This window comes from Trichosurus vulpecula, chromosome 3 (assembly GCF_011100635.1).
Source record: "Trichosurus vulpecula isolate mTriVul1 chromosome 3, mTriVul1.pri, whole genome shotgun sequence".
In the NCBI taxonomy this organism is placed as follows: domain Eukaryota; kingdom Metazoa; phylum Chordata; class Mammalia; order Diprotodontia; family Phalangeridae; genus Trichosurus; species Trichosurus vulpecula.
This window is the reverse complement of record NC_050575.1, coordinates 22,176,418-22,200,861: the sequence shown is the minus strand read 5'-3', so window position 1 is coordinate 22,200,861 and position 24,444 is coordinate 22,176,418. Positions and strand designations below refer to the sequence as shown.

The window sequence follows — 24,444 nt, the reverse complement described above, 5'->3', positions numbered from 1 at the left end:
TGCTGCATATCTTTGAGAATCAGACTGGCAGCTCCTTGAGAACAGGGTCCAGGTATGATGGGGCTCCTAAGCCCACAACAACAACCATAACAACCATGTTTGTTTGCAAACCACTTATTTGTATCCCACTTTGGGATATAAAGGTTTGAAGATCACTTTACACATATTATCTCGTCTGATCACACTTAATAAATGTTGAATGAATGAACAAGTGAATGAACATCTGGCCCTGGCTCCCAGCCCAAGGCTGGGTACTCCCTGGGTGACTGGCTGGCTCATTATCACCGACTCCCTTCTCTCGTTGCAGTTTCTGGCAGGCAGCTGAGGCCGGATGATCCTGATGCTGAAACAGAAGAAGACAACTCTGTAAGTGAAGTTTGGGTAGCGTTGGAATCCCTAGGAATCTTCTGGTGCCCCTGGATCCCCTGATGCTCTCCCCGCCTCCCCTCCAGAGGAGAAGGGCCAGGAGCTCCACACTGCCTCTGACTTGGAATGTGATGGGAGGTGGGGGTGGGGAGGAGGGAAGCAGGCAGTCCAAGGGAATGGGATTGGGGTTGGGGGAGGAAAGAGAAAGAACTCTGAACTGGGTATTAGGGGACGTGGGTTCTAGTCCCAGGCCACTCGCTAACTTTCTTTGAGACCCTGGGTAAATCACTTTTGCTCCTGTTTCCTTCTCTGGAAGATGTAAAATGCTCACAGAGCCATGGCGAGGAAAATATTTTAATGAATAATTTAAATAATAAATTTATTAAAATAAATAGATAATAATATAATTGAATTAATCTTAGCATGCTTTAGAAAGAAGCCCTTTGCAACTTCGTGTTTAGGAAGTATGCTGCTTAAGGGGAGTGGGGGTCCAGGCCAACACTCCTTTTTTCTATTCCTCTTGCAGGTGAATGAAGTACCTATTGATGAGATCATCCGTCCTAGGCCTCAGGGCTCCTCACCAGTCTATGAGTACTCCATTGACGAAGAGCACTTCAACAAGGGGGTAAGCCTTGCCTGCTGTCAGTTCAGTTTCACAAGCTTTTATTAAGCACCTACTATGTGCCAGGCACTATGCCAGGGCCTGGGGATACAAAGACAATAATGAAGCAGCCTCAGCCTTTAAGGAACTTATACTTTACTGGGGGATGTAATCCATAGACAGTTTGTTTGCCTCCCATGGAGTGACGCTCCACTCCCCTTCACCCTCCACTCCCCCCCCCCCACTGAGGGGGTGCTTTGTGCCAATCGTCCCTGTAGACATAGAACAAAAAAGCTAGTGACAGGCTCTGTCAATTAATAGGGGTTTCTGACTAAATGAAAGGTAACCTTTGTTTCAATCCTCATAGTGGAAAATCATTTTAGGAGATGCAGCTGAACAGAGTGGAAAGAGATGTGGTCTAGGAGTTAGGAAAGCAAGGTTCATTTAGCTATGAAATCACAGGACCCCAGCCCTGCAGAGGGCATCTAGTCCAACCCCACTCCCCATCCCTGAGCACGAATGCCTTCTACTGCTTTTCCTCATGTAATCCTGTCTCCATTACTGACTTACCTAATACCTTAGCCTTGCCTAATGTGAGCCTCAGGCTCATTTGTAAGATGAAAGGGTTGTAGCAGGTGATTGCTAAAGTGTCATCCACCTCTGTGTTCTGCGGGTCATACTGGTGGCCAAGGGTGGAAGGCCATGTCACTGGTTGAGGTTTCAGGGTTGTGGTACAATGGCGGAAGTTGAGTCTGGCCTGGGCCAGACCTCCATCTCAGGCCCAATCTCAGGGCACCAAACAGCTTTGATCTCTGTCTTAAGAGACTTAAAGTGGCTGAGATTCTTTGTAAACACAATTGAGACACATAAGTAGAAGGGAAATTGGCAGGGGGTGAGGGAGAGGTGGAGGAAGGGGGAGAGGAGGGTGGAGAACTAGCCAGCCAGTCATCCCAGCTGATATCAGGTGTTCCCAATAGCCTGAAACCGCACCCAGCCTGTTGCTTTCACAACAGTGGTTTTGGACTGTGGAAGGGAGTGGAAGGTTTGATGCTTGAGCTCAACTTCTCCTTCTAAAAACCATGGCTGTTTGAGTCAGGAGGTAGCCTCTACTCCTGGGGTGGATCCACTTTTATTTCTGGTGGGGACCCTCTGACTCCCCATCTTTGACCTGGCCCACATAAGGACATTTATAAGCTGGAGTATAGCCAGAGGAGGGTAACCAAAACTGAGGTGGGCGGGGGACCATAAAGATAATGATGATGATGCTAGCTGACATTTATACAGCACCTACTGTGTGCCAGGCACTGTGCTAAGCACTTTACAATTGTTAGCTTGTTTGATCCTCACAACAACCTCGAGAAGTAGGTGCCATCAGGATTCCCATTTTACCAATGAGGAAGTCGAGGCAAACAGAGGTTAAATGATTTGCCCAGGGTCACACAGCTAGTACATATCTGAGGCTGAATTTGAACTCAGGTCTTCCTGACAGTATTTACTGTGCCATTATGAGTGAAGATTCCTGAACAGAGTGAAACACATATTCCAGCCTCTCCATGCCCTGATGATCTCAGAGTCCGTGTTGGGAAATAAAAATATCCTAGGGGCTGAGGAGGAGGGAAAGGGTAGTAGGGCTCCCTTGTCCTGCTGCTGCTATTTGGCCCCTGAAGCAGAAGAATTAATCTGACTTTGATTCTTACTGGCCTCTCCCTTTCCTTTTTCCTGGTAACCATCAGACCAGGGTCCTGCAGGAAAGGAAGCAGCCCCATAGCTCCATGGACAGCAGGAGTCTATATAATGCTTTTTGGGACCTTTGGTGGAGGGCTTTGTGGGACGGACTATGATAATAGAAGATGCTCTGTAGGGAAGTAACCCAAATAAGACTGTCCCAACCAGCACCATTTGACAACAGTTTTAATAATTTCTGACTAAATGTGGTTGTGAAGTTTTGAAACCGTTACCGTGACATTGCTCAGCCGATCCCCCACTGGGATCTCTGGCATTAACTACCCCCAATAACATTGATTCCTTTGATTCTGAAGACCTAATAGGGTGGGGAAAAGCAGATGTAACCATAACATATGTTATAATCAATAACAATACATATGACTATAACAACGATAAAGGGCAACAGAACTCAGGGAAGTCGCAATGGACAATGTCGATGCCATGCTAACCAAGTCAAGGCATACAACCTTCCTTTCTGTTAACAGTGGGTAAAACAACCAAAGAAGAAAGCAGCAGTATTATCAGTCACAACAGTCCTAATCATTGGTCATACAAATTGTTTGCAGATTTTCATTATTGCAAATTAAAAAAAATTATTGATAGTTTTACATGGGCAGACCCTGTCCACTCTTTTAATCATAGGATCCTATATTTAGAGGCCATTGAGTCCAATCTTCCCATTTTACAGATGAGAAAACTGAAGTCCGGAGAGGTTAAGTGATTTGCCTGGGGTCACACCTCTAGGAGATATCTAGGCTGAGATTCAACCCAGGTCTTCCTTGCCCCAAGTCCAATACTTTATACACTACATTTAGTTGCCCTCTTATGCTATTTTATTGTCCCAGGAAATCTGAGGGAGTGCTGATAAATTGGAGCATGGAATACGCTTATGGTATAAGAGATGATGAAGGGGATGGCTTCAGAGAAACCTGGGAAGACTTAAATGAACTGATGCAGAATAAAATGAACATTACCAGAACAATTTATAGAATGACAGTATTGTAGAGATAAACTACTTTGAAAGACTTAGGAACTTTGATCAATGTAAGCACCAACCACAATTCCAGAGGACCAATGATGAAACATTTTATCCATCTTTTGATGGAGAAGTGAAGCATTCAGGGCAGAATGAGACCAAATATGTTAACAGGAGACATTTGTTTTTCTTGATCATAAGTGTTTGTAACAGGGATTTTGTTTTTCTTTTATTCTCATTTGGGGATCAGAAGGCAGGTTTTTGCTGAATGAAAAAATATCAAAATATTTTTAAAAGAAAATAACTCCATATCATACCAAGTTTAAAATGCTATGGAGGTTCTGGCTAGAGGCCGAGTCCTGCTCTCTGCTCCAGGGGAACCTTTCCTTATTCTTTGTTTGAGATCAGTAGATAACTTGAATTATTTCTCGCTTCGTAGGAAGACACCCAAACTGGGCGGTTTTCCTCAGGAAGACGGAAATCCCGGTGGAAACGTGACTCAGGAGAATCCCGAAGCTTTTCTGGAAGGAGTCAATCTGAGGTATGGACCATAGAGAAACTATGGTGTAATGGAAAAATCTGTCATTAGATCCCACAAGCCCAGCAGAGAAATGGCTTTCATGAACTCTAATTTCTTCATAGGATCATAGGGCCATAGGATTTAGAATGTTGTAGACTATAAGCTCTCCAAGAAAATAGAATCTCCTTGAGGGCAGGGGCTATTTTCCATTTTTGTCTTTGTATCTCCAGCCCCTGGCATAGTGCCTTGCACATCTTTCCTTTTTCACTGTACCTGTGATTTAATTGGTATAAGAAATTCCTGGTTAGGAACTTTCTGCAACTTATAGTCTCAGACAGTTGCCTGGGACCAATGAGAGGTTAAGTGACTTGCCCAGGATTGTGCAGTCAAGATGTGTCAGAGCTGTGACTTGAAGCCAGCTCTCTATCCTTTGCCTCTTATCTTGCACATAGTAGGCACTTAATAAACACTTGTTGAACTGAATTGGATGGGACATTAGAACACAAACCACAGAATGTCAGAGCACAGAAGGACCTGAGAAAGCAGAGTTCCGTAACTGATCAGTATATCGAGTCCTACTCCAATGGGTCATGTTGAGGAAATGACCCTGGATTTTTTGCATTTTGCAAGTATTTGCAAAAAGACCACCAAGAACATAACCAATACCTGCTGAGGAGGAGGAAAAGAGAGAGATTTTATCTTCAACTCGATAATATCCTGTAAGTCAAATCAACACATACCATGGTGTTGCTGTTGTTGGTCAGTTATTTCAGTTATGCCTGACTCTTTGTGACCTCATGTGGAGTTTTCTTGACAAAGATACTGGAGCAGTTTGCCATTTCCTTCTCCAGATAATTTTACAGATGAGGAAACTGGGCCAAACAGGGTTAAGTAGATTTGCCCAGGGTCACACAGCTAGTAAGTGTCTGAGGCCACATTTGAACTCAGGTCCTCCTGGCTCCAGGCATGGCACTCTATCCACTGTGGCTCCTATCTGCCCCACATGTACCTTGATACTCCATGATGAAGATGGAATCCAGTGAAGATGATGGGAAATATATTTGGAAAAGTGGATAAAGAATAAAAATTTAGAAAGGCTACACTGGGTAGGTTAAATGGGAGCCTCATGTCTATGTATCTTACTTTCTTTAAGAAAAGATTTGTTGGGCATTGGACATAGCAAGCACCAGATAACATCATAAAAATAAAATTATGTTTGAACAGTCAAGAAACCACTTGTTACTGATGCATGAGAGAGCTGGGGGCACAGTGGATAGACCACTAGGCTTGAAATCAGGACCACGTGAGTTCAAATCTGGCCTCAGACACTCACCAGCTGTGTGACCCTGAGCAAGTCACTTAAACCTCTGTTTGCCTCAGTTTCCTCAACTGTAATCAGAACAACGATAACACCTACCTGCTAGGGTTGTTGTGAAAATCAAATGAGATAATAATTTTAAAGGACATAGCACAGTGCACGGCATAGAGTAAGCACTATATAAATGTTAGCTTTTATTTTTATTACCAGCTTGTTAGGGCAAAGATCAAAATCAGCATAAAGCTAGATAAAAGAATACAAATGAGAAAAAACATACGGCATGTAGGTGAAACAACTCTAGCCTGCAAACGGACAGAAGAAAGGACAGAGATATAGACTACAATAATTTCATATAGCCATTTGCTCAGTGTAAATCAATTACCATAATAAGGAGACCAAAGGAGTCTAAAAACATCAGTCAGCAAACACTTGACTTATTTGCCAAGCAAAGATATGGGAGGCAAGAACAACTGCAATTTAGAATATAAGCTCTTTTATATAGTCTTATGGTGACAGCTGATAGATGACTATAAGCCATATCATCGCATTAGGAGAAAAGTAGAAGAGAAAGCCAGTTTAAAGAAAATTTGGTGAGAGAACCAACTGGGCAAAGTCATTCTTGAGGCACTTAAGGATAAAAATGTAAAAAGGACAACAAACAGAAGAAAATAGAAAAGATCTGCAAAAAAAAAATTTTTTTTTTTTTGCCATCAAGGAGAACAGAGCTGGCACACTTGAATTCTAACATCAAAGTCCCAGATATTTTTAAAAAGAAGGCAGAGATGGTATTAAAGAGAACAAAGACAGAAAAAGTAGTCATATCAGACCAATTGTATATAGATTAGATCTCTGTTGGAGGCAACACATTTGTGAGAGTGTTGAGGTATCTATTCACAAGATATTTGAAAAAGAGGAAGCTATCAAATATAAATTAAAAAAAAAAACCTCAGACCTTATGAATACTGAAATAAAGGCAACAAAGAGAAAATGAATATGTACTGACCTACATACCTAATTTCTCATCTATATGAAATTTTTGTGAGAATAATTTATGCAGGTGTTGAGGGCGTTCTTGAGGAGAATATTAGTAGGTAACAGGCAGGCTTTCACAAGCAATATTCCACAGCAGACTCCATCTGTGCCCTTATACTGGAAGATGTAGAGAATACAAGATACCATTGTGTTTATTGTTTGTTGCTTGTAAAAAAGCACTTGATTTGGCAGAGCAAAACATTGGCTTAAAGGCTCTTTTTCCAACAAGGTTCATTTCATCAATACAGCAAAATTTTCTGAAACTTCTTGAAAGATTTAACAACAGAGATGACCTTATTTATTAATATCAGATGAGGCATAAAATAAAAACTGTTTCCCAAAGGTGTTTGCCTCTGTGATGGAGGAGATTCAGTGAAGAGTCTAAATCAAAGAGATTCCTTATGGATGATGAAGTCCTCCATGTGCTCCTGTTACATGCTGACAATGTCGTGCTGGTTTGTATTAGGCCTTGAATCATTGCGAAGCATCTACATATACATGCCGATGTAGTCAGATGGACATGTATCAATGTGTATATGAATGTTGTCAGTCATTTTTTCAGTGTTTGATTCTTCGTGACGCCCTTTGGGGTTTTCTTGGCAAAGATAGGAGAGTAGTTTGCCATTTCCTTCTCCAGCTCATCTTATAGATGAAGAAAATGAAGCAAACAGGGTTAAGTGACTTGCCCAGGGTCACACAGTTAGTAAGTGTATGAGGTCAGATTTGAACTCAGGAAAATGAGTCTTCCTGACTCCAGGCTTGATGCTCTATCCACTGTACTGCCTAGCAGCACGTAAGTGTAATGTACATATACATATATTACATATTTATACATGCATGCTGCCAATATGTATATATGACCAGTATGCATATATGCATGGTTATATGTGTCATATATACACATACATGCAGACATTTTATATATTATATATTTATATATGGATAGATAGATAGACACACATGCATACACACATATACTTTGGATAGATAGCACCAATGTATGAAATGTACTGTAGAACTGTAGTCTGTAGAAACAGTAGAACTAAGAACTAAGAAAGGAAAAAGAGTGCTCTAAGAATTGCTGTGCAGACCACACTCTCTGTGTGGTCTGAGCCAGATTAAAATGCAGTTGGGAAATGTTTAGGGAGGAATGAGGGTTGGAGGAAACCTCCAATTGATGATCTCACAGAGCCTTTGAGTAACTGACTCTAAGCTGGGTGACAGGCTGCAGAGGAGAGTGGATGTATGGGGGGGGCTTTGGAGTCAGAAAGACCCCCAAGTTCCACCTCTACCACTAGCTGCATGGCCATGATGGGCAAGTCCCAACCTCTCCACGTACCAGACCAGTCTAAGGCTATAAAGTGCAGGTGACATACTAACTGTCCCTGGTGGAGAGAGTTCTTTATACTTTGGAAATTACAGGCCTTGATATTCCTCCCTCCCTCCCAGAGTGCTAGCTACTGGGAATAGAAAGATAAGAAACTGTATAGTCTCTGCCCTTAAGCACGGGATTGAAGAAGAGCTTAAAGGAACCTTAGAACATAGCCTGTTGAATTTCAAAACTGGAAGGGATTGTCTTATTCTAAATCTAGCATTCTTTGTAATACAACTAAAGGTTTGAAATCTATAGAACATTATGCTGTTTCCATCAGAACATTTCTCTGAAGTTTAGTGCCTTTTGTAGCTGTAGACCTGGCTTCATAGAACCACAAAATCTCCAGTTTGGAAGGGACTGCAGATGGCTCTGGTCCAACAGGAATAAGAATAATCCCCACATGCCCCACTCTCCCACCCCTCCATAACCAGCCATCAAAGCCTCTACTTGAAGACTTCCAGGCAGAGGGAACTCATGACCAAAAATAGAACAAGCTGCTTATCAAGACAGCGAGCTCCCTGGTGCTGGCGTCTTCAAGTAGAGGCTGGAGAATCGATTTGAGGAGCTTACAGAAAGGATTGCTGCTCAGGTACTAGTTGGACTACATAACGTTTCAGTTCAGATTCTGAGGTTTGGGGAAACCAGGCTGACAGAACCCTGAAAAAAGCCATATCATGACAAATCATGTAGGCTCATGAAAGGATGGGTTCATGTCAAAACAGAGTCTAATCTGAAACTGACACTGTGGCTCCCCTCGGTTTAATTTGGTCTCTGTTAACTCGGGTTAGTCTGTCCTTTCTCAGAGCTCCATCTGCTTCTGTCTTGACTGTGCAGGAACCAATGGAGGTCACTCTGCAGACAGACGTGGAAGCTGGAGCCAGCGGCTACAGTGTCACTGGTGGTGGGAAAGAGGGGATCTTTATCAAGCAAGTCCTGAAGGACTCCACTGCCGCCAAGCTGTTCAGCATGAGAGAAGGTACCATCCTGTCCTATCGGCTGGGGAAAAGTGTGGAGTGGTGGTGGAGGGGAGAAAAAGTCTTATTACAAAGTCCTCATCTTCAGCCCTGACCTCTGTCCTTAGCTCCAGACTTACATCTCTACCTGCCTACTGGTCATTTCCCCCTAAATATCTTTGCCTTTTTCTATTTCCCCCGACCCATGTCCTTAGCCAAACTCACCACAAAGGCAGTATAATATAGTGAGAATCTGAATATTGAGTTTGGGTGTCAGAGGATTTGGGTTGAGTCCTGGTCTGTGTTAACTTGGGTAGGTCACATCTCCCAGGGCCCCAGTTTTCTCATATGAAGGGAGGGCCATATCCAGTTGTCCCAATCTATATCTTGCCACTGGACTCAGATGTTCCAGAGGAGGAAGTGAGTCTGGTGACTCTGCACAGACCTGCCTCACTTAAATCCAATTTACTTGCATATCATGGCATCACCTCCCGGATGTCATGGTCCTCTTCGACAACAAGGACAAAGAACAATGCCAGCCTACAAAAGACAGCCCTGGCTCCTAAAACTTGCTTTCCGTAGATCTCAGCCCCACTCTGGAGCCTCCCATAGGAGGAGAGGGGGCTTAGCTTTTTCCTTTTGCACATAGTAGGTGCTTAATAAATGTTGAGTTGGTCCCAGGGCTTCCCTACTTCCCCTTCTCTCACTACTTTCTAGTCTTCTAAACCTCAACCTGAGATCTGAGCTCCATGACCTTCCTGATCTCTGAGTCTTCTTTGTCTTCCTGGGCTCAAGGATCTGCCTTCCTCAGTCTATGGTCAGCTTGGCTCTTGCTCCTTACCATTGCCACCATAACTAGATGCCCCAACCTGGCATCAGCTGCTCTTCCCCCTTATCATACATTGCCCCACATTCCAGACACAACTTTTCATTTTATTGTTTTTTTTCTCAGGGGGGAAACACTGAGAAGTAACACACTAGAGGAAAGTGTATATAAAACTCCCCCATCTTAGCTAGGCTGGATGGTACTTATTGTCTGAGTTATTCTATGAAGCTAAAAGTCTCCAGGCCTAGCTCAGCCAATCTTTACCCTTCTTAGTCATAGAACAAACATGTGACTCTTTCACGCCCAAGATAAGAATGACATCTCTCCTGAAAGAATAGCCTAATAGTAGTCTAGGATTCATTTACCTGGGCACTTGGGATTGAGCTCATTGGTCCATTCTACAATTCCAGGCTCCTTCTCAGCCAATCAGGAAGCTTCCTAATGGCATGTGAATTTGGAGACATTCTGCCTGTATTACTGTGTGATCATTCAGCAAACCATATATGTCCCTTTCCTCTGTCTACAAGGGTAGGGGATGAAAAAGTATTTTTTTAAAAGTTTTAAGATTTATTTTAAACTTAAGCACAAAATAAGAAAAGAAAGAAAATTGCTATGTACACAGCAGAACATAAGAGAGGATTCAATATAAAGCAATAAATATAATATATTATATATATAAAATATAATAAATACTATACATTTTTTAATGCTGCCCAGCTTTTTTTTTGCTACCTTGTAGGTTTTCTTTTGTTCTTTGCTGTACATTTTTTACTTTATTCCCTTCCCCCCACCCCTGAAGGCTATAATTAAGTGTAGATAGATAGATGGATGGATAGATGTACCCCCCCACACATATATACATACATATATGCATGAACATACACATATATTATGCATATACATAGATATCTATAAACATGCACACATATACACTCAGACACATATATGTAAGACCATACTATGCTTATTCCTACTTGCCATCTGTTTCTCTGAAGGTGGAGAGCATCTTCTTTCATAAGTCCAAGTCTTTCCATGTTTTTCTAAATCAACCAGCTCGTCATTTTCTATCCCACAGCAATATTCCAATCCAATCCCATTCTATCTGAGAGATTGTCTATGAAAGTTTTCCCCCAATTTTCTGTATTACTTCTATTCTTGGCTGTATAGGTTTTGTTTATACAAGAACATTTTAATTTAAAATAATCAAAATTACCCATTTTATATTTCAAGAATGCTCTCACTTTATAATACTATTTAGGGTCTGATACTACTGGATCTGCTTCCTTTACATCTTTTTCCCCCTGGTTTCTTTGAAGTTCCTGACCTTTTGTTTTTCTAAATGAACTGTTATTATTTTTTTCTAACTCAGTACGATAATTTTTTAGTAATTTAATTGGGATTGCATTATATAAATAGACTAGTCAAGTAAAATTGTCATTTTAAAAATTATATTGGCTATACCTACCCATGAAAAACAAATATTACTTCAATTATTTAGATCTGACTTTATTGTATAAAAAGTATTTTATGTTTATGTTCATAAAATTCTTGTGTCTTTTGTCAGGCATATGCTCAGGTATATTATACTGTCTAGTTTATTGAATAGTGTAGCTCCCTATTTTTCTCTTTTGATTAAATCTATTTTAGCTTTAACTTTGTCTAAAATCATGATTACTACCCCTGCTTTTTATATAGTAAATTTTACTCCTGGTCTTTATATTATGTTTCTATATATGTCTCATTTTTATAGCATTTCCTGAAAGCAAGATATCATTGAATTCAAATTTTTAATCTGCTATCAGTTTTTATGGGTAAATTCATACCATTCATATTCTAAGCTATAATTACTTGTTATGTATTTTCCTCCTTCCTATTTTTCCTCAATATCCTTCTCACCCTATTCCTATCCCTCCTCACTCCTCTGCTTTACTTTCTACTACCTTGCCCTCCTATTCCTTAACCTACCCATGCCTCCAAGAATCCCTCCTTTATCCTCTCCCCACCCCCATCCTATCCCCTTGCCCTCTTATTTTTTTAAATATAGAAGACTTTTATACCTTTCTAGATATATGTATTGTTCACTCTTTAACCCATTCCCAGTGAGAGCAAGATTTCATCATTACTTGTCCTCCCCTGCTAGCTTCTTCTGTATCAATTTTTCCCTTTTTGGCCTCATTTGTATGAGATACTTGCCCCTATTTTTTTTAGAACCACCCCATCATACTCAGCTCAGCCTAAGCCTTTCTTTGAAACTATCCAAATAAAAATGACAGTCATAATAGAACTTATAATATTTCATATAAAAGAAGTAAATGATTTGACCTTATTGAGTCCTTTATAATTGGTCCTTAATGTTTACTTTATATTTCTCCTGGATGTTCTATGTCAAATTTTCCCTAAAGTTCTGCTATTTTTGTCACAAATACCTGAAAGTCTTTCCGTTTGCTAAATGTCCTCCTTTTTTCATTCAGGATTATACTCAACTTTGCTGGGTAAGTTACCCTTGACTGTAACCCCAGCTCTTTGGTTCTATGAAATATAGTATTCCAAGACCTAGGATCCTACCATGTAGTAGCTGCTAGGTCTTGTGTAATCCTTATTGCAGCTCCATGATATTTAAATTATTTTTTTCTTGTTGCTTTCAATATTTTCTCCTTCACCTGGAAGCTTAGAAACTTGGCTATGATATTCCTGTAAGTTTTTCTCCTGGGATCTCTTTCAGGTTGTGATTGGTAGATTTTTTCTATTCCTGCTTTGCCTTCTTGTTCTAGAACTTCAGGGCAATTTTCCTTGATAATTTCTTGTAATCGTGTATCAAGATTTTTTTTTTCTATCATAATTTTCAGGTAGTCCTGCCATTCTTATATTATATCTTCTCCATCTGTTCTCCAGATAAATTGTTTTTCTGATGAGATGTTTCATATTCTCTTCTATTTTTTCATTCTTTTGATTTTGTTTCGTTATTTCTTTCTGTCTTACAATGTCATTAGCTTCACTTTGCCTAACTCTAGTTTTCAAGGAATTATTTTCCTCCTTAAGTTTTTGGTTCTCTATTTCATTTTGGTTGACTTTCTTTTCATAATTTGCTTTATTTTCTTGTATGGCCCTAATTTTTTCTAATTTTTCCTCTATCTCTCTTATTTGATTTTTAAAGTCCTTTTTAAGTTCTTCTAAGAAATCTTTCTGTGCTTGGAGGCATTTGATGTTTCTCATTGAAAAAGGAGTGGCTCCGTTATCTTCCTCTGAATATGAATCCAGATCTTCTCTATCCCCATATTGTTGTTGGTGTTGTGTTTGTCCTTTGTTCTCAAAGAGGACCATGACATCAAGGAAATGATGACATGACTTGAAGTTGACTTTGATTTGAGTAAGGGAGGGCTGTGCAAGGTCACCAGCCTCTCTTTCTCCTCCAGAGCCATCTAGGTCCAGTGGCCTGATATTCACCACGATGTCTAGAAATGGCCCAGGATGCATTAGGAGACCCTGGCCCTTTCAGGCTAAGGTCTTTTCAGGTTCTCATTTCGAGTGAGGTACCTCCCGTTCAGTGAATGGGCCTCTTTAAGAAGTTAATCAAGGGATGGCCCCTTTAATAAAAAACTAAAAAAAAAAAATCAAAGTGGGAGGGGAAGACCCTCAGGGTTCCTGCCCAAAAGAGAAACAGTTACTATTTAATATTTACATTCACTCTGTGCTAGGAGGGCAAGGACCTATTGTCAAATCTATGAGCTCCAGAGTGAATTGGGTTTAAGGCTTGGTTTTTGAGAAAGAAATCTAGCCAGTAAACCTCAAGTTAAGGAGGTAGCCTTCAGCCATTGCAATGTACCTTCCCTTGGACAGAGCACCCTCAGGTAAGGGGAGAGGAGAAGGGAGGGGAGAGGAGAAGGGAGGGGAGCAGAGGGAAGGGGAGGGGAGGCTATTCACAGGTTGTGTTTGTCCTTCCTTCTCGAAGAGGACCATGACATCAGGGAAATGATGACGTGACTTGAAGTTGACTTTGATTTGAGTGAGGGAGGGCTGTGTAAAGTCACCAGCCTCACTATCTATGGTTGGGTTTTTTCTCCTTTGCTTGCCCATTTTTGTTTGTTTTTATTTCATTTTTTGCAGCTATAAGTGTGATCATGTTCTCGTCCAAGATATGAGGAATAATGCCCTAAGCCTCAGCTCCTTCTTACTGTTATTTTCTGGGGTCTGTCCTGGGGCTCAACCCTGGGCTCTCCTCTCTACTCCTAAGCTAAGGCTAGAGCCCCCTGTCACACTGTCCCACAAACGATCTTACTTCTTGTGGTCCCTCTGGTGGCTGCAAACTACAGCTGTCCTCTCTACCCTGGAACAAAACCAGGGACTCTGCTCTCCTGCACATGCCCACAGCCAGCAGGGTCCCCATCCCTCTGCTACTGCACTCACCAGGTGTGTGCTAGCTCCTTCTCCCTGCAGCCACAGCCCGGGATGAGTCTGGTCAGCCCAGCTGTGCTTGGTGTTCCTTGACAGTGAAAGGGCCTTCAGCCTCTCCTCCTCAGTGGTCAGACTCCCACGAGGTCCTGAGATGAGTTTCTAAGGCCGAGGCTGTCTCTCAACCCCAGCTGCTCCCAGGGCTTGCTGCTTTGCAGAGTTGGCCTGGAGGTGTTTGCCCTTCACTAAGGCCAAACCTCTGCCCCTGAGGTCAGGTCTTTCCTGGGGTCTTCTTAGGTTGTCTTAGGAGAAGTACTGCTTTACCCTGACTTTTGTTTATTTCTGCTGCTCTATATTCCCTCTGAGGCAATGTTCTGTCTTTTTCTGTGGAGGAAATTTGGAGAGCCGCAGTCTTCTGACCTACTCCTCCATCTTCCCGGAATCGTCTCTATGAAAAAAGTATTTTTACATATAATTTGAGGGTTTTTTTCCTCCTCATCTAAAATATAAACTATAACACATGCTGAACACACACACACACACACACACACACACACACATACATTCACGCAAGCCAGGATCATAGGTAGTACACTGTCCTAATCTGGAGTCTGGAGAGATCTGAGTTCTAATTCCAGGTCTACCACTTGATAGCTGCTTGTCATTTCAATCCCCTGGGCCCTGCTTTCCCCGTCTGTGAAATGAGGATAGTAGTCCTTATATTCTGCACATCTCAGGGTGGTTGTGAGGAAAGACTGAGGGCTGAATTTGGATTCAGAGAGCCTAGATTCAAAACCTAGTCTTGCTGCTTAATTCCCAAGTGGTCTCAGTCAAATCATTTACTTTTTGTTTCCTCATCTAGAAAATGAAATTGAATGAGATAGCGCCTAAAATCCATTCCAGCTCCAATAGTGTGATCCCGTGAAGTGCTCTGTAAATTTGAAAGCATTATAGATGTGAGAACTACTATTATTTGTATCATGGTGCATTAGGAGGAGCCCTGAATTCCAGTCCTTAGACTTGGGTTCAAATAGTGGCTCTGCCACTTACAACCTGTGTGACCTTGGACAAATCATGTAACCCCTCTGAGTCTCAGTTCCCTGATGTGTTATGTAAAGGGGCTGGACTACTAGAGGAACTTTCTTTTCCAGTTCTAAATCTCTGATTGTATGAGTTAGCAGGCCTGAAGATGCTCACCTCTAGTGACCTGGGCATAGGAATCTTACCTCAAGGACCAAATGAGATATTTGTAAACTGCTTGGCACACAGGAATAAATGCATGTTCTCTCCCCCCTTCCTCTCAGAACCTCGGCTTCTCCACCTGTAAAATGGAGATAACCTGTGATACATCTTCCCAACCTGAGAGGGAGGCTGAGAGAGGGATGTCGAAGTCTCAGAGTTCCAATGCCTTTTTTTTCTTCAGGTGACCAGCTGCTGAGTGCAACCATCTATTTTGACAATATTAAATATGAAGATGCCCTCAAGATCCTACAGTATTCCGAACCATATAAGGTGCAATTCAATCTCAAACGAAAACTGGCGTCAAAAGATGAGACAGAAAAAGTCCATCATCCGGCCCCAAGTGACATTAGAGAAACAGACCAACAGGTAAAGTCACATGCACAAAGATATCTGGTATGGGCAGTGAGAGATGGTTCACTGGAGTAGAAGATGGAAGAGAAACCCCTGAATGCCTGCTAATGACTTAGAGCTATAATGAGGAATTTTTGTGCCTAGGGCAAGCAGCAGGTTCTTAGTGTCTTTAAAAGTGGGAGTAGATGGTGTTGGGGGGCAGCTAGGTGGTGGAGTGGATGGAGCACTGGGCTTGGAATCAGGAAGACTCATTTTCCTGAGTTCAAATCTGGCCTCAGACACTTGATAGCTGGGTGACCCTGGGCAAGTCAATTAACCCTGTTTGCCTTGGTTTCCTCATCTGTAAAATGAGCTGGAGAAGGAAATGCCAAACCACTCCAGGATCTTTGCCAAGAAAACCCCAAAGGAGGTCACAAAGAGCTGGACACAACTAACATAACAACAGGCGATGATGGTCCCTAAGGGTAGAAACACTGGCTGGATTACTGTGAGGCTGTTACTATGGAATCAGTCATCCAAGGGAAGGGACAGTGGGGGTGGAGGGAAGCAGAGCTGGTAGACCAAGTCAGGGAAGAAGTCAGATCTGAGGTGCTGCTGAGTGGGAGAGAGAGGAAGGGCCCACGTCATCTGGCAACTTCCTATTTAAGCTAATTATTCCTGCTCTCTGTGATGTAGGCTCACGTATTTCTGCCCTTCTGAAGCACTACAGGGGTTTATTCAGCATCCTGGGTCAAAGGCTCAGTTGTGGCTCCAAACTGACTTTTGCTGAGCAAACCAGGCCAGAAAGAGTGCACTATCCACTGTGCCATCTAGCTGCCTATTAGACCAACTAGCCTCTCCTCTATCCATTAGTGATTCAGATCCTGACTCAGATATATACTGACTATGTGGCCCTGGGTAAATTACTTAACTTCTCAATCTTCTAGGCAACTCTAAGGTTAAGGTCCTTATGCTCATGAAATCATAGGCTCAGGTCCTATTCCTGTCCCTCCTCTGAGGGATGGATAAGCTTGTATTTGCTCTTACCTACCTCTTAGGATCATAGACCTTATGGCTGGGCTGACATTGGAGAATATGTAGCCCAGCCTCCTCATTTTATAGAGAGGGGCCATGACACCCAAAGATGTTAAGTGTCCAGGGTCCTATAGGTAGTAACAGCAAAACCAAGATTTGAACCCATCTTTTTTGATTCCAAACCTAGCACTCAACGTTAGGCACAATAAAAAGATTACCAGAGGTGAACTGACAGAAGCTGGTTTCAAATCTTGGCTCTGTTACTTATTAGCTGTTTGGCCTTGGGCAAGTCCCTTATGATCCATAGGCTTCAGTCTCCTGCTCTTTAATGTGAGAGGCTTGAATGGGATGATCTTCCAGCATTAATCACAGTCTCAGAATCAGAAGGGACCCTAGAGCAGCCTCTAATCCAACCAATAGATGAAAAGGATAGGGCCGCCAGGTGGCACAGTGAGTAGAGGACTGGCCCTGGAGTCAGGAGGACCTGAGTTCAAATCCAAACCTCAGACATTTGACACACTACTAGCTGTGTGACCTTGGGCAAGTCACTTAACCCCAATTGCCCTGCCTTCCCCCTCCAAAAAAAATTAAATTAGATGAAAAGGATAGCAGAATCTGAACAGATGGGTCTGAATCCTGGCTCTGTTACTCACTTCCTTGGCCAAGATGCTTAATTTTTCTAGGCCTTGGTTTCCCAGAATCACAGAATTTGAAAGTTGGAAGGGACCTGAGCAGCCATCTAATTCAATAATTCAATACCTGAAAGGAACCCTGACTGTAACGTACTTGACGAGCAGTTGTTGGGTCTTCGCCTGAGAGGGGAGCCCATTCTCATCCATAAGATGAAAAGTTGGACCAGATGATTTCAAACGTCCCCTTTACCTCTAAATCTTATGATTTTAAGTCATTTAACCTCTCTGAGCCTCAGTTTCCTGACATGTAAAATGAGATATCGACGCTTACACTACCTACCTGATAAAGTCAGGAGGGAAAGGTTGAATACACTTCATTTTATTTTTTCAAATAGTTGATTTTTTAGAAAAAGGTAGCACATATACATTTACTGCCTTTTGGCTTGCTGAAGCAGTAGATGACACTTGCCACAACACTGTCAGTTAAAATGGCTAGCCATTAAAGACTTCAGTGCCAAATTAATCAGAGCGATGAGCTCTCATTTTGCAAGCGGCTAGTCTTGCCATTCTCATCATCCCTGTAGTACTTCAAGAAAGCAAACTTACCTTTCTCTTGCATAGGCTTCTGGGAGTGGTGTAAGACTTCTTTCCCTTCTTGGCCCCCCCCACCCCCCCGCAAATTCTGAGCACAAATTAAAGGGAGGATTCCTTCTGAATGTTGTAGTCAGACAAAATACCTCCAACTTCCTGTTGCTTGCCTGCAAATAGCATTCTTTGCTGATCAGGAGGAATACTTCCCTTATCTTGTATCTTGGCTTTGACATTTTCAATAGTATCAGAAGGTTCAGCCTCAAGGGCGATGGCTGTCCCCATCTAATTCCTCATGAAAATCTGCATTGTGGCGCTGAGTACACCTGTAGAGAGAGAGCAGATAGAAGTGATGGTCAGATCTAGCGGGTAGGCAGCAGGTGTGAGCTCTACCACGAAGCTCAAAGTGTGCACACACTCTGCTTAGTAAACTTCAGAGCATTGTACACAATAAGCTGTTATTATTAGGATTTCTTGGAGCCAGAAGAAGCCTTAAACATTATCTAGTTCAATTTCCTCATTTTACGGAAGCCCAGAGAGGTGATTATGCCAAAGGCGCTAAACAACAGAGGCAAAATTCAAACCCAGGACCCTTGATTCCAAATCCTGAGCTCTTTCTACCATGGAACATGATACTCATTACTCATGATATGCCTTGTCATGGGGATGGAATATTCTTTACACCAACTTTGCTTTGGGGTGTTCGGTAAGAGACATTCCAATTCCTGGTCCATCTAAGAAATGAAGGTGATAAGCTAACAGGGTAATCCTTTCTCATTCAGGGTGAAGGTCTGACAGATGGAACAATGGAGACTATGGAAAAGATGCTTGAAGAAGAAGAGGACAAAGAAAAGTTAATAGTCAAATCCAGAACGGGAAGGAGCCAGCGGCCAAAAAAAGAGAGGTTGTCATGGCCCAAATTCCAGGCAAAGAAAACCAAGAAGGTTGTGAGCCACCGTAGGTCGCATAGCACATCAGATGCCTGTGAGGGCAGAGCAACTGACCTTTCTCCAACAAGCACAGATACTGAATTACATTTCCCTAAAGAGGAGACACATCTCAAAGAGAAGAAAGGCAGTGAGAGAAAGAGGAAGTTCCTGAACATTGGATTTAGGATGCATCGGAAGCCTGAAATAGATGACAAGATAGCAAAGGCGGGCATGACGACGGCAGAAGCAAGAACCAAAACAGCAAAAGACAGCCAACGGATCTCCTTGGACCTACAAGATCCTGAAATGGAACTGGGCAGGCTGGAATCCCAGACCGCAGCTGGAATCCCAGAGCCCTTGGGGAAAGAAGCTAATAAGTTAAAGCTAGACCTCCAAGTTGATACTGGAACAAAGAAACAGGAAGAAGTGACATCAGAAACTAAAGCTATGAGTGGGACTGTGATGGGGATTCCAGCTTCTGTCTCTGGAACACTCACTGGGCCTCATGTGTCTGTAAGAGGCAGAAGGAAAAAATCAGATGATGTGACAGACACCACAAAGGACACAGTGAGTGAAAGAAAGCATGGGTTACAGGCTGGAAAAGAAACAAGAGAAAGATTAGAAGATGTTTCCTTTGGTGTGCAAGGGCTGGAGATTGGAATTGCCAAATTAACACTTCAGGAGCCTCAGGAGGAATTGGTCAAAGGCTATGAAACACCAGAGATAAGAGTGAAAATACCAACTTTGCAAACACCCAAGTTTGGCTTTTCCAAAGGAAAAGTGCCTGAGGCTAAAGGAAATGTCATTGAGCATGAAAAGGAACAATCCCTGGGGAAGGTCACAGTGAATTTGGGGGAGACGCTTATGGAACCTACACCTGAGAGAAATATTTCGCAACCAGATGTGACTGGAGCAGTTGGAAAGATTTCAGTAGAGACTCCCAGCCTAGATCACACCACCCCTAGCATAACTGAAAAAAGTACAGAGATGTCAGACTGGAAGGGCCAGATATCCAGCATGAAAATGCCCCAAATGCCCAAAGCAGATGTTAGCAGCCCCAAGGTGGACATCACAATTCCTAGTGCAAGTGTGTCCCAGCCCAAGGTTGGGATCCAGGGTCCAGGAATAGGAATAGAAGGAGTGAAGATGGAGGGAGACATCAAAATGGGGGACAAGGACATGGAGGGAAAGGACAGCAAGTTCAAAATGCCCAAATTTAAGATGCCATCATTTGGATGGTCTCCAAGCAAAGAAAAAAAAGGGTCAGTAGAGGTGTCTCTGCCAAAAGGAGAGGTGCCTTCTTCCCTAAAGGGAGATGACAAAGGGGGAGACCTGAGCTTGTCACTCATGTCTGCAGAAATCCCAATGAAGGGGATAGATCTCAGTATGAAAAGACAAGAGGAAGAAGTTGTTGCCAAAGACCGTAGAGATAATGAGGACATGGGAATCAAAGGAGCCAAGGTTCAGGTGCCGAGTATCAAAATGGCAAAAGGATCAGAAGCTGAAGGGGACGGCACAAAGGTGGATATTGCCATTCCCACTGTAGATGTGTCTCTGCCCAAGGTCAAACTAAACAGGGAGGATGTGGGAGCAGGAGTAGAAAGGGTGGATATAAAAGGAGATGGAAGAATGAAAGAAAAGGAAGGTGATCAAAAAGAAAGTAAGTTCAGAATTCCAAGATTCTCCATGCCAGGCTTTGGCTGGGGAGGGGGGAAGGACATTGGATCCTCAGTGGATGCAGAAAACAAAATTAAAGAACCCAAGAAGACTGTCCCATCACACACGTTGGACACAGAACAGAATCTGGACATTAAAGACAAAAACGTTGTGAGTGTGGATGTAAATATAGAGGTTCCGGAAGGACAGACTTCCAAGGAAGAGGGGAACAAAGAGAAGATACCAAGTATAAAGATGACAAAACTTCCAGATGCTCAGGGAAAGGTTGAAAAATCATTGACATCTGAAAAAATGAAGATTAAAGGGACAGATGTACGTGTCAAACTGAGAGGTGCTGAAAGTATAGATACAAAGTTGACAGAAAAAATTGACACCTCTGGACAAATATTGGAGAAGGAAAAATTCAAGATACAAGGAATGGGTATTGAAACTCAAAAGCAAGAGGGAGAAGATGAGATAGGCGAGGAGAAAGAAAAAACTGGAAGTATTACGATCAAAGGACACATGACAAAGTACGGTATAAAACTGCCGAAAGGAGAACTCAAAGGCTCCAAAGTGGACATCACCATGCCCAGTATAGATGTGTCCCGACCAAAGGGTAAAATGGACATCAAGAGTCGTGAAGTCGAGGTGGAGGGAGTACAGGTGGAAGGGGATATCAAACTGAAAGTCAAACAGGGGGAGGGGAAAGACAGCAAGTTCAAGATGCCCAAATTCAAGATGCCATCCTTTGGAGTCTCTGCTCCCAGCAAAGAGGGGGCAGCAGCAGTGGACGTGTCCCTGCCCAAGGCAGAGCTGGACGTGTCAGTGCCCTCTGTGCAGGGCGAAGTCAAGGCTGGCGACGTGAGTGTGGAGGTGCCCTCAGTGGAGCTGGACGTCAAGGGTGTGGACATTGAAGGCCACTTGCCAGAGGGAGAAGTCCAGCTGGGCGACCTGAAAGCGAAGACAGGAGGTGCAGGCATCAAAGGACACATGCCCAAGGTGCACATGCCCAGCATCAAAATGCCACAAATGCCCAAAGCAGACATCAAAGGCCCCAAAGTGGACATCACCATGCCCAGTGTAGACGTGTCCCTGCCCAAGGGCAAAGTGGACATCAAGAGCCCTGAAGTCGAGGTGGAGGGAGTCAAGGTGGAAGGGGACATCAAACTGGGAGACAAAGAGGTGGAGGGCAAGGACAGCAAGTTCAAGATGCCCAAATTCAAGATGCCATCCTTTGGAGTCTCTGCTCCCAGCAAAGAGGGGGCAGCAGCAGTGGACGTGTCCCTGCCCAAGGCAGAGCTGGACGTGTCAGTGCCCTCTGTGCAGGGCGAAGTCAAGGCTGGCGACGTGAGTGTGGAGGTGCCCTCAGTGGAGCTGGACGTCAAGGGTGTGGACATTGAAGGCCACTTGCCAGAGGGAGAAGTCCAGCTGGGCGACCTGAAAGCGAAGACAGGAGGTGCAGGCATCAAAGGACACATGCCCAAGGTGCACATGCCCAGCATCAAAATGCCACAAATGCCCAAAGCAGACATCAAAGGCCCCAAAGTGGACATCACCATGCCCAGTGTAGACGTGTCCCTGCCCAAGGGCAAAGTGGACATCAAGAGCCCTGAAGTCGAGGTGGAGGGAGTCAAGGTGGAAGGGGACATCAAGCTGGGAGACAAAGAGGTGGAGGGCAAGGACAGCAAGTTCAAGATGCCCAAATTCAAGATGCCATCCTTTGGAGTCTCTGCTCCCAGCAAAGAGGGGGCAGCAGCAGTGGACGTGTCCCTGCCCAAGGCAGAGCTGGATGTGTCAGTGCCCTCTGTGCAGGGCGAAGTCAAGGCTGGCGACTTGAGTGTGGAGGTGCCCTCAGTGGAGCTGGACGTCAAGGGTGTGGACATTGAAGGCCACTTGCCAGAGGGAGAAGTCCAGCTGGGCGACCTGAAAGCGAAGACAGGAGGTGCAGGCATCAAAGGACACATGCCCAAGGTGCACATGCCCAGCATCAAAATGCCACAAATGCCCAAAGCAGACATCAAAGGCCCCAAAGTGGACATCACCATGCCCAGTGTAGACGTGTCCCTGCCCAAGGGCAAAGTGGACATCAAGAGCCCTGAAGTCGAGGTGGAGGGAGTCAAGGTGGAAGGGGACATCAAACTGGGAGACAAAGAGGTGGAGGGCAAGGACAGCAAGTTCAAGATGCCCAAATTCAAGATGCCATCCTTTGGAGTCTCTGCTCCCAGCAAAGAGGGGGCAGCAGCAGTGGACGTGTCCCTGCCCAAGGCAGAGCTGGATGTGTCAGTGCCCTCTGTGCAGGGCGAAGTCAAGGCTGGCGACTTGAGTGTGGAGGTGCCCTCAGTGGAGCTGGACGTCAAGGGTGTGGACATTGAAGGCCACTTGCCAGAGGGAGAAGTCCAGCTGGGCGACCTGAAAGCGAAGACAGGAGGTGCAGGCATCAAAGGACACATGCCCAAGGTGCACATGCCCAGCATCAAAATGCCACAAATGCCCAAAGCAGACATCAAAGGCCCCAAAGTGGACATCACCATGCCCAGTGTAGACGTGTCCCTGCCCAAGGGCAAAGTGGACATCAAGAGCCCTGAAGTCGAGGTGGAGGGAGTCAAGGTGGAAGGGGACATCAAACTGGGAGACAAAGAGGTGGAGGGCAAGGACAGCAAGTTCAAGATGCCCAAATTCAAGATGCCATCCTTTGGAGTCTCTGCTCCCAGCAAAGAGGGGGCAGCAGCAGTGGACGTGTCCCTGCCCAAGGCAGAGCTGGATGTGTCAGTGCCCTCTGTGCAGGGCGAAGTCAAGGCTGGCGACTTGAGTGTGGAGGTGCCCTCAGTGGAGCTGGACGTCAAGGGTGTGGACATTGAAGGCCACTTGCCAGAGGGAGAAGTCCAGCTGGGCGACCTGAAAGCGAAGACAGGAGGTGCAGGCATCAAAGGACACATGCCCAAGGTGCACATGCCCAGCATCAAAATGCCACAAATGCCCAAAGCAGACATCAAAGGCCCCAAAGTGGACATCACCATGCCCAGTGTAGACGTGTCCCTGCCCAAGGGCAAAGTGGACATCAAGAGCCCTGAAGTCGAGGTGGAGGGAGTCAAGGTGGAAGGGGACATCAAGCTGGGAGACAAAGAGGTGGAGGGCAAGGACAGCAAGTTCAAGATGCCCAAATTCAAGATGCCATCCTTTGGAGTCTCTGCTCCCAGCAAAGAGGGGGCAGCAGCAGTGGACGTGTCCCTGCCCAAGGCAGAGCTGGATGTGTCAGTGCCCTCTGTGCAGGGCGAAGTCAAGGCTGGCGACTTGAGTGTGGAGGTGCCCTCAGTGGAGCTGGACGTCAAGGGTGTGGACATTGAAGGCCACTTGCCAGAGGGAGAAGTCCAGCTGGGCGACCTGAAAGCGAAGACAGGAGGTGCAGGCATCAAAGGACACATGCCCAAGGTGCACATGCCCAGCATCAAAATGCCACAAATGCCCAAAGCAGACATCAAAGGCCCCAAAGTGGACATCACCATGCCCAGTGTAGACGTGTCCCTGCCCAAGGGCAAAGTGGACATCAAGAGCCCTGAAGTCGAGGTGGAGGGAGTCAAGGTGGAAGGGGACATCAAACTGGGAGACAAAGAGGTGGAGGGCAAGGACAGCAAGTTCAAGATGCCCAAATTCAAGATGCCATCCTTTGGAGTCTCTGCTCCCAGCAAAGAGGGGGCAGCAGCAGTGGACGTGTCCCTGCCCAAGGCAGAGCTGGATGTGTCAGTGCCCTCTGTGCAGGGCGAAGTCAAGGCTGGCGACTTGAGTGTGGAGGTGCCCTCAGTGGAGCTGGACGTCAAGGGTGTGGACATTGAAGGCCACTTGCCAGAGGGAGAAGTCCAGCTGGGCGACCTGAAAGCGAAGACAGGAGGTGCAGGCATCAAAGGACACATGCCCAAGGTGCACATGCCCAGCATCAAAATGCCACAAATG

At 44.3% G+C, this 24,444-nt stretch overlaps 1 protein-coding gene across 1 annotated transcript; it reads left to right on the top strand.

The window, feature by feature from the left end:
- Positions 1-4,113: 4,113 nt before the first annotated feature.
- AHNAK2 (AHNAK nucleoprotein 2) lies at positions 4,114-24,438 on the top strand (the record flags this gene model as incomplete). The annotated part of the gene is made up of 4 exons (XM_036749691.1): positions 4,114-4,209; positions 8,748-8,889; positions 15,505-15,689; positions 18,691-24,438. Coding segments are annotated over exons 2-4 (6,069 nt in total), but the record flags the coding sequence as incomplete, so codon positions are not given.
- Positions 24,439-24,444: the final 6 nt, after the last annotated feature.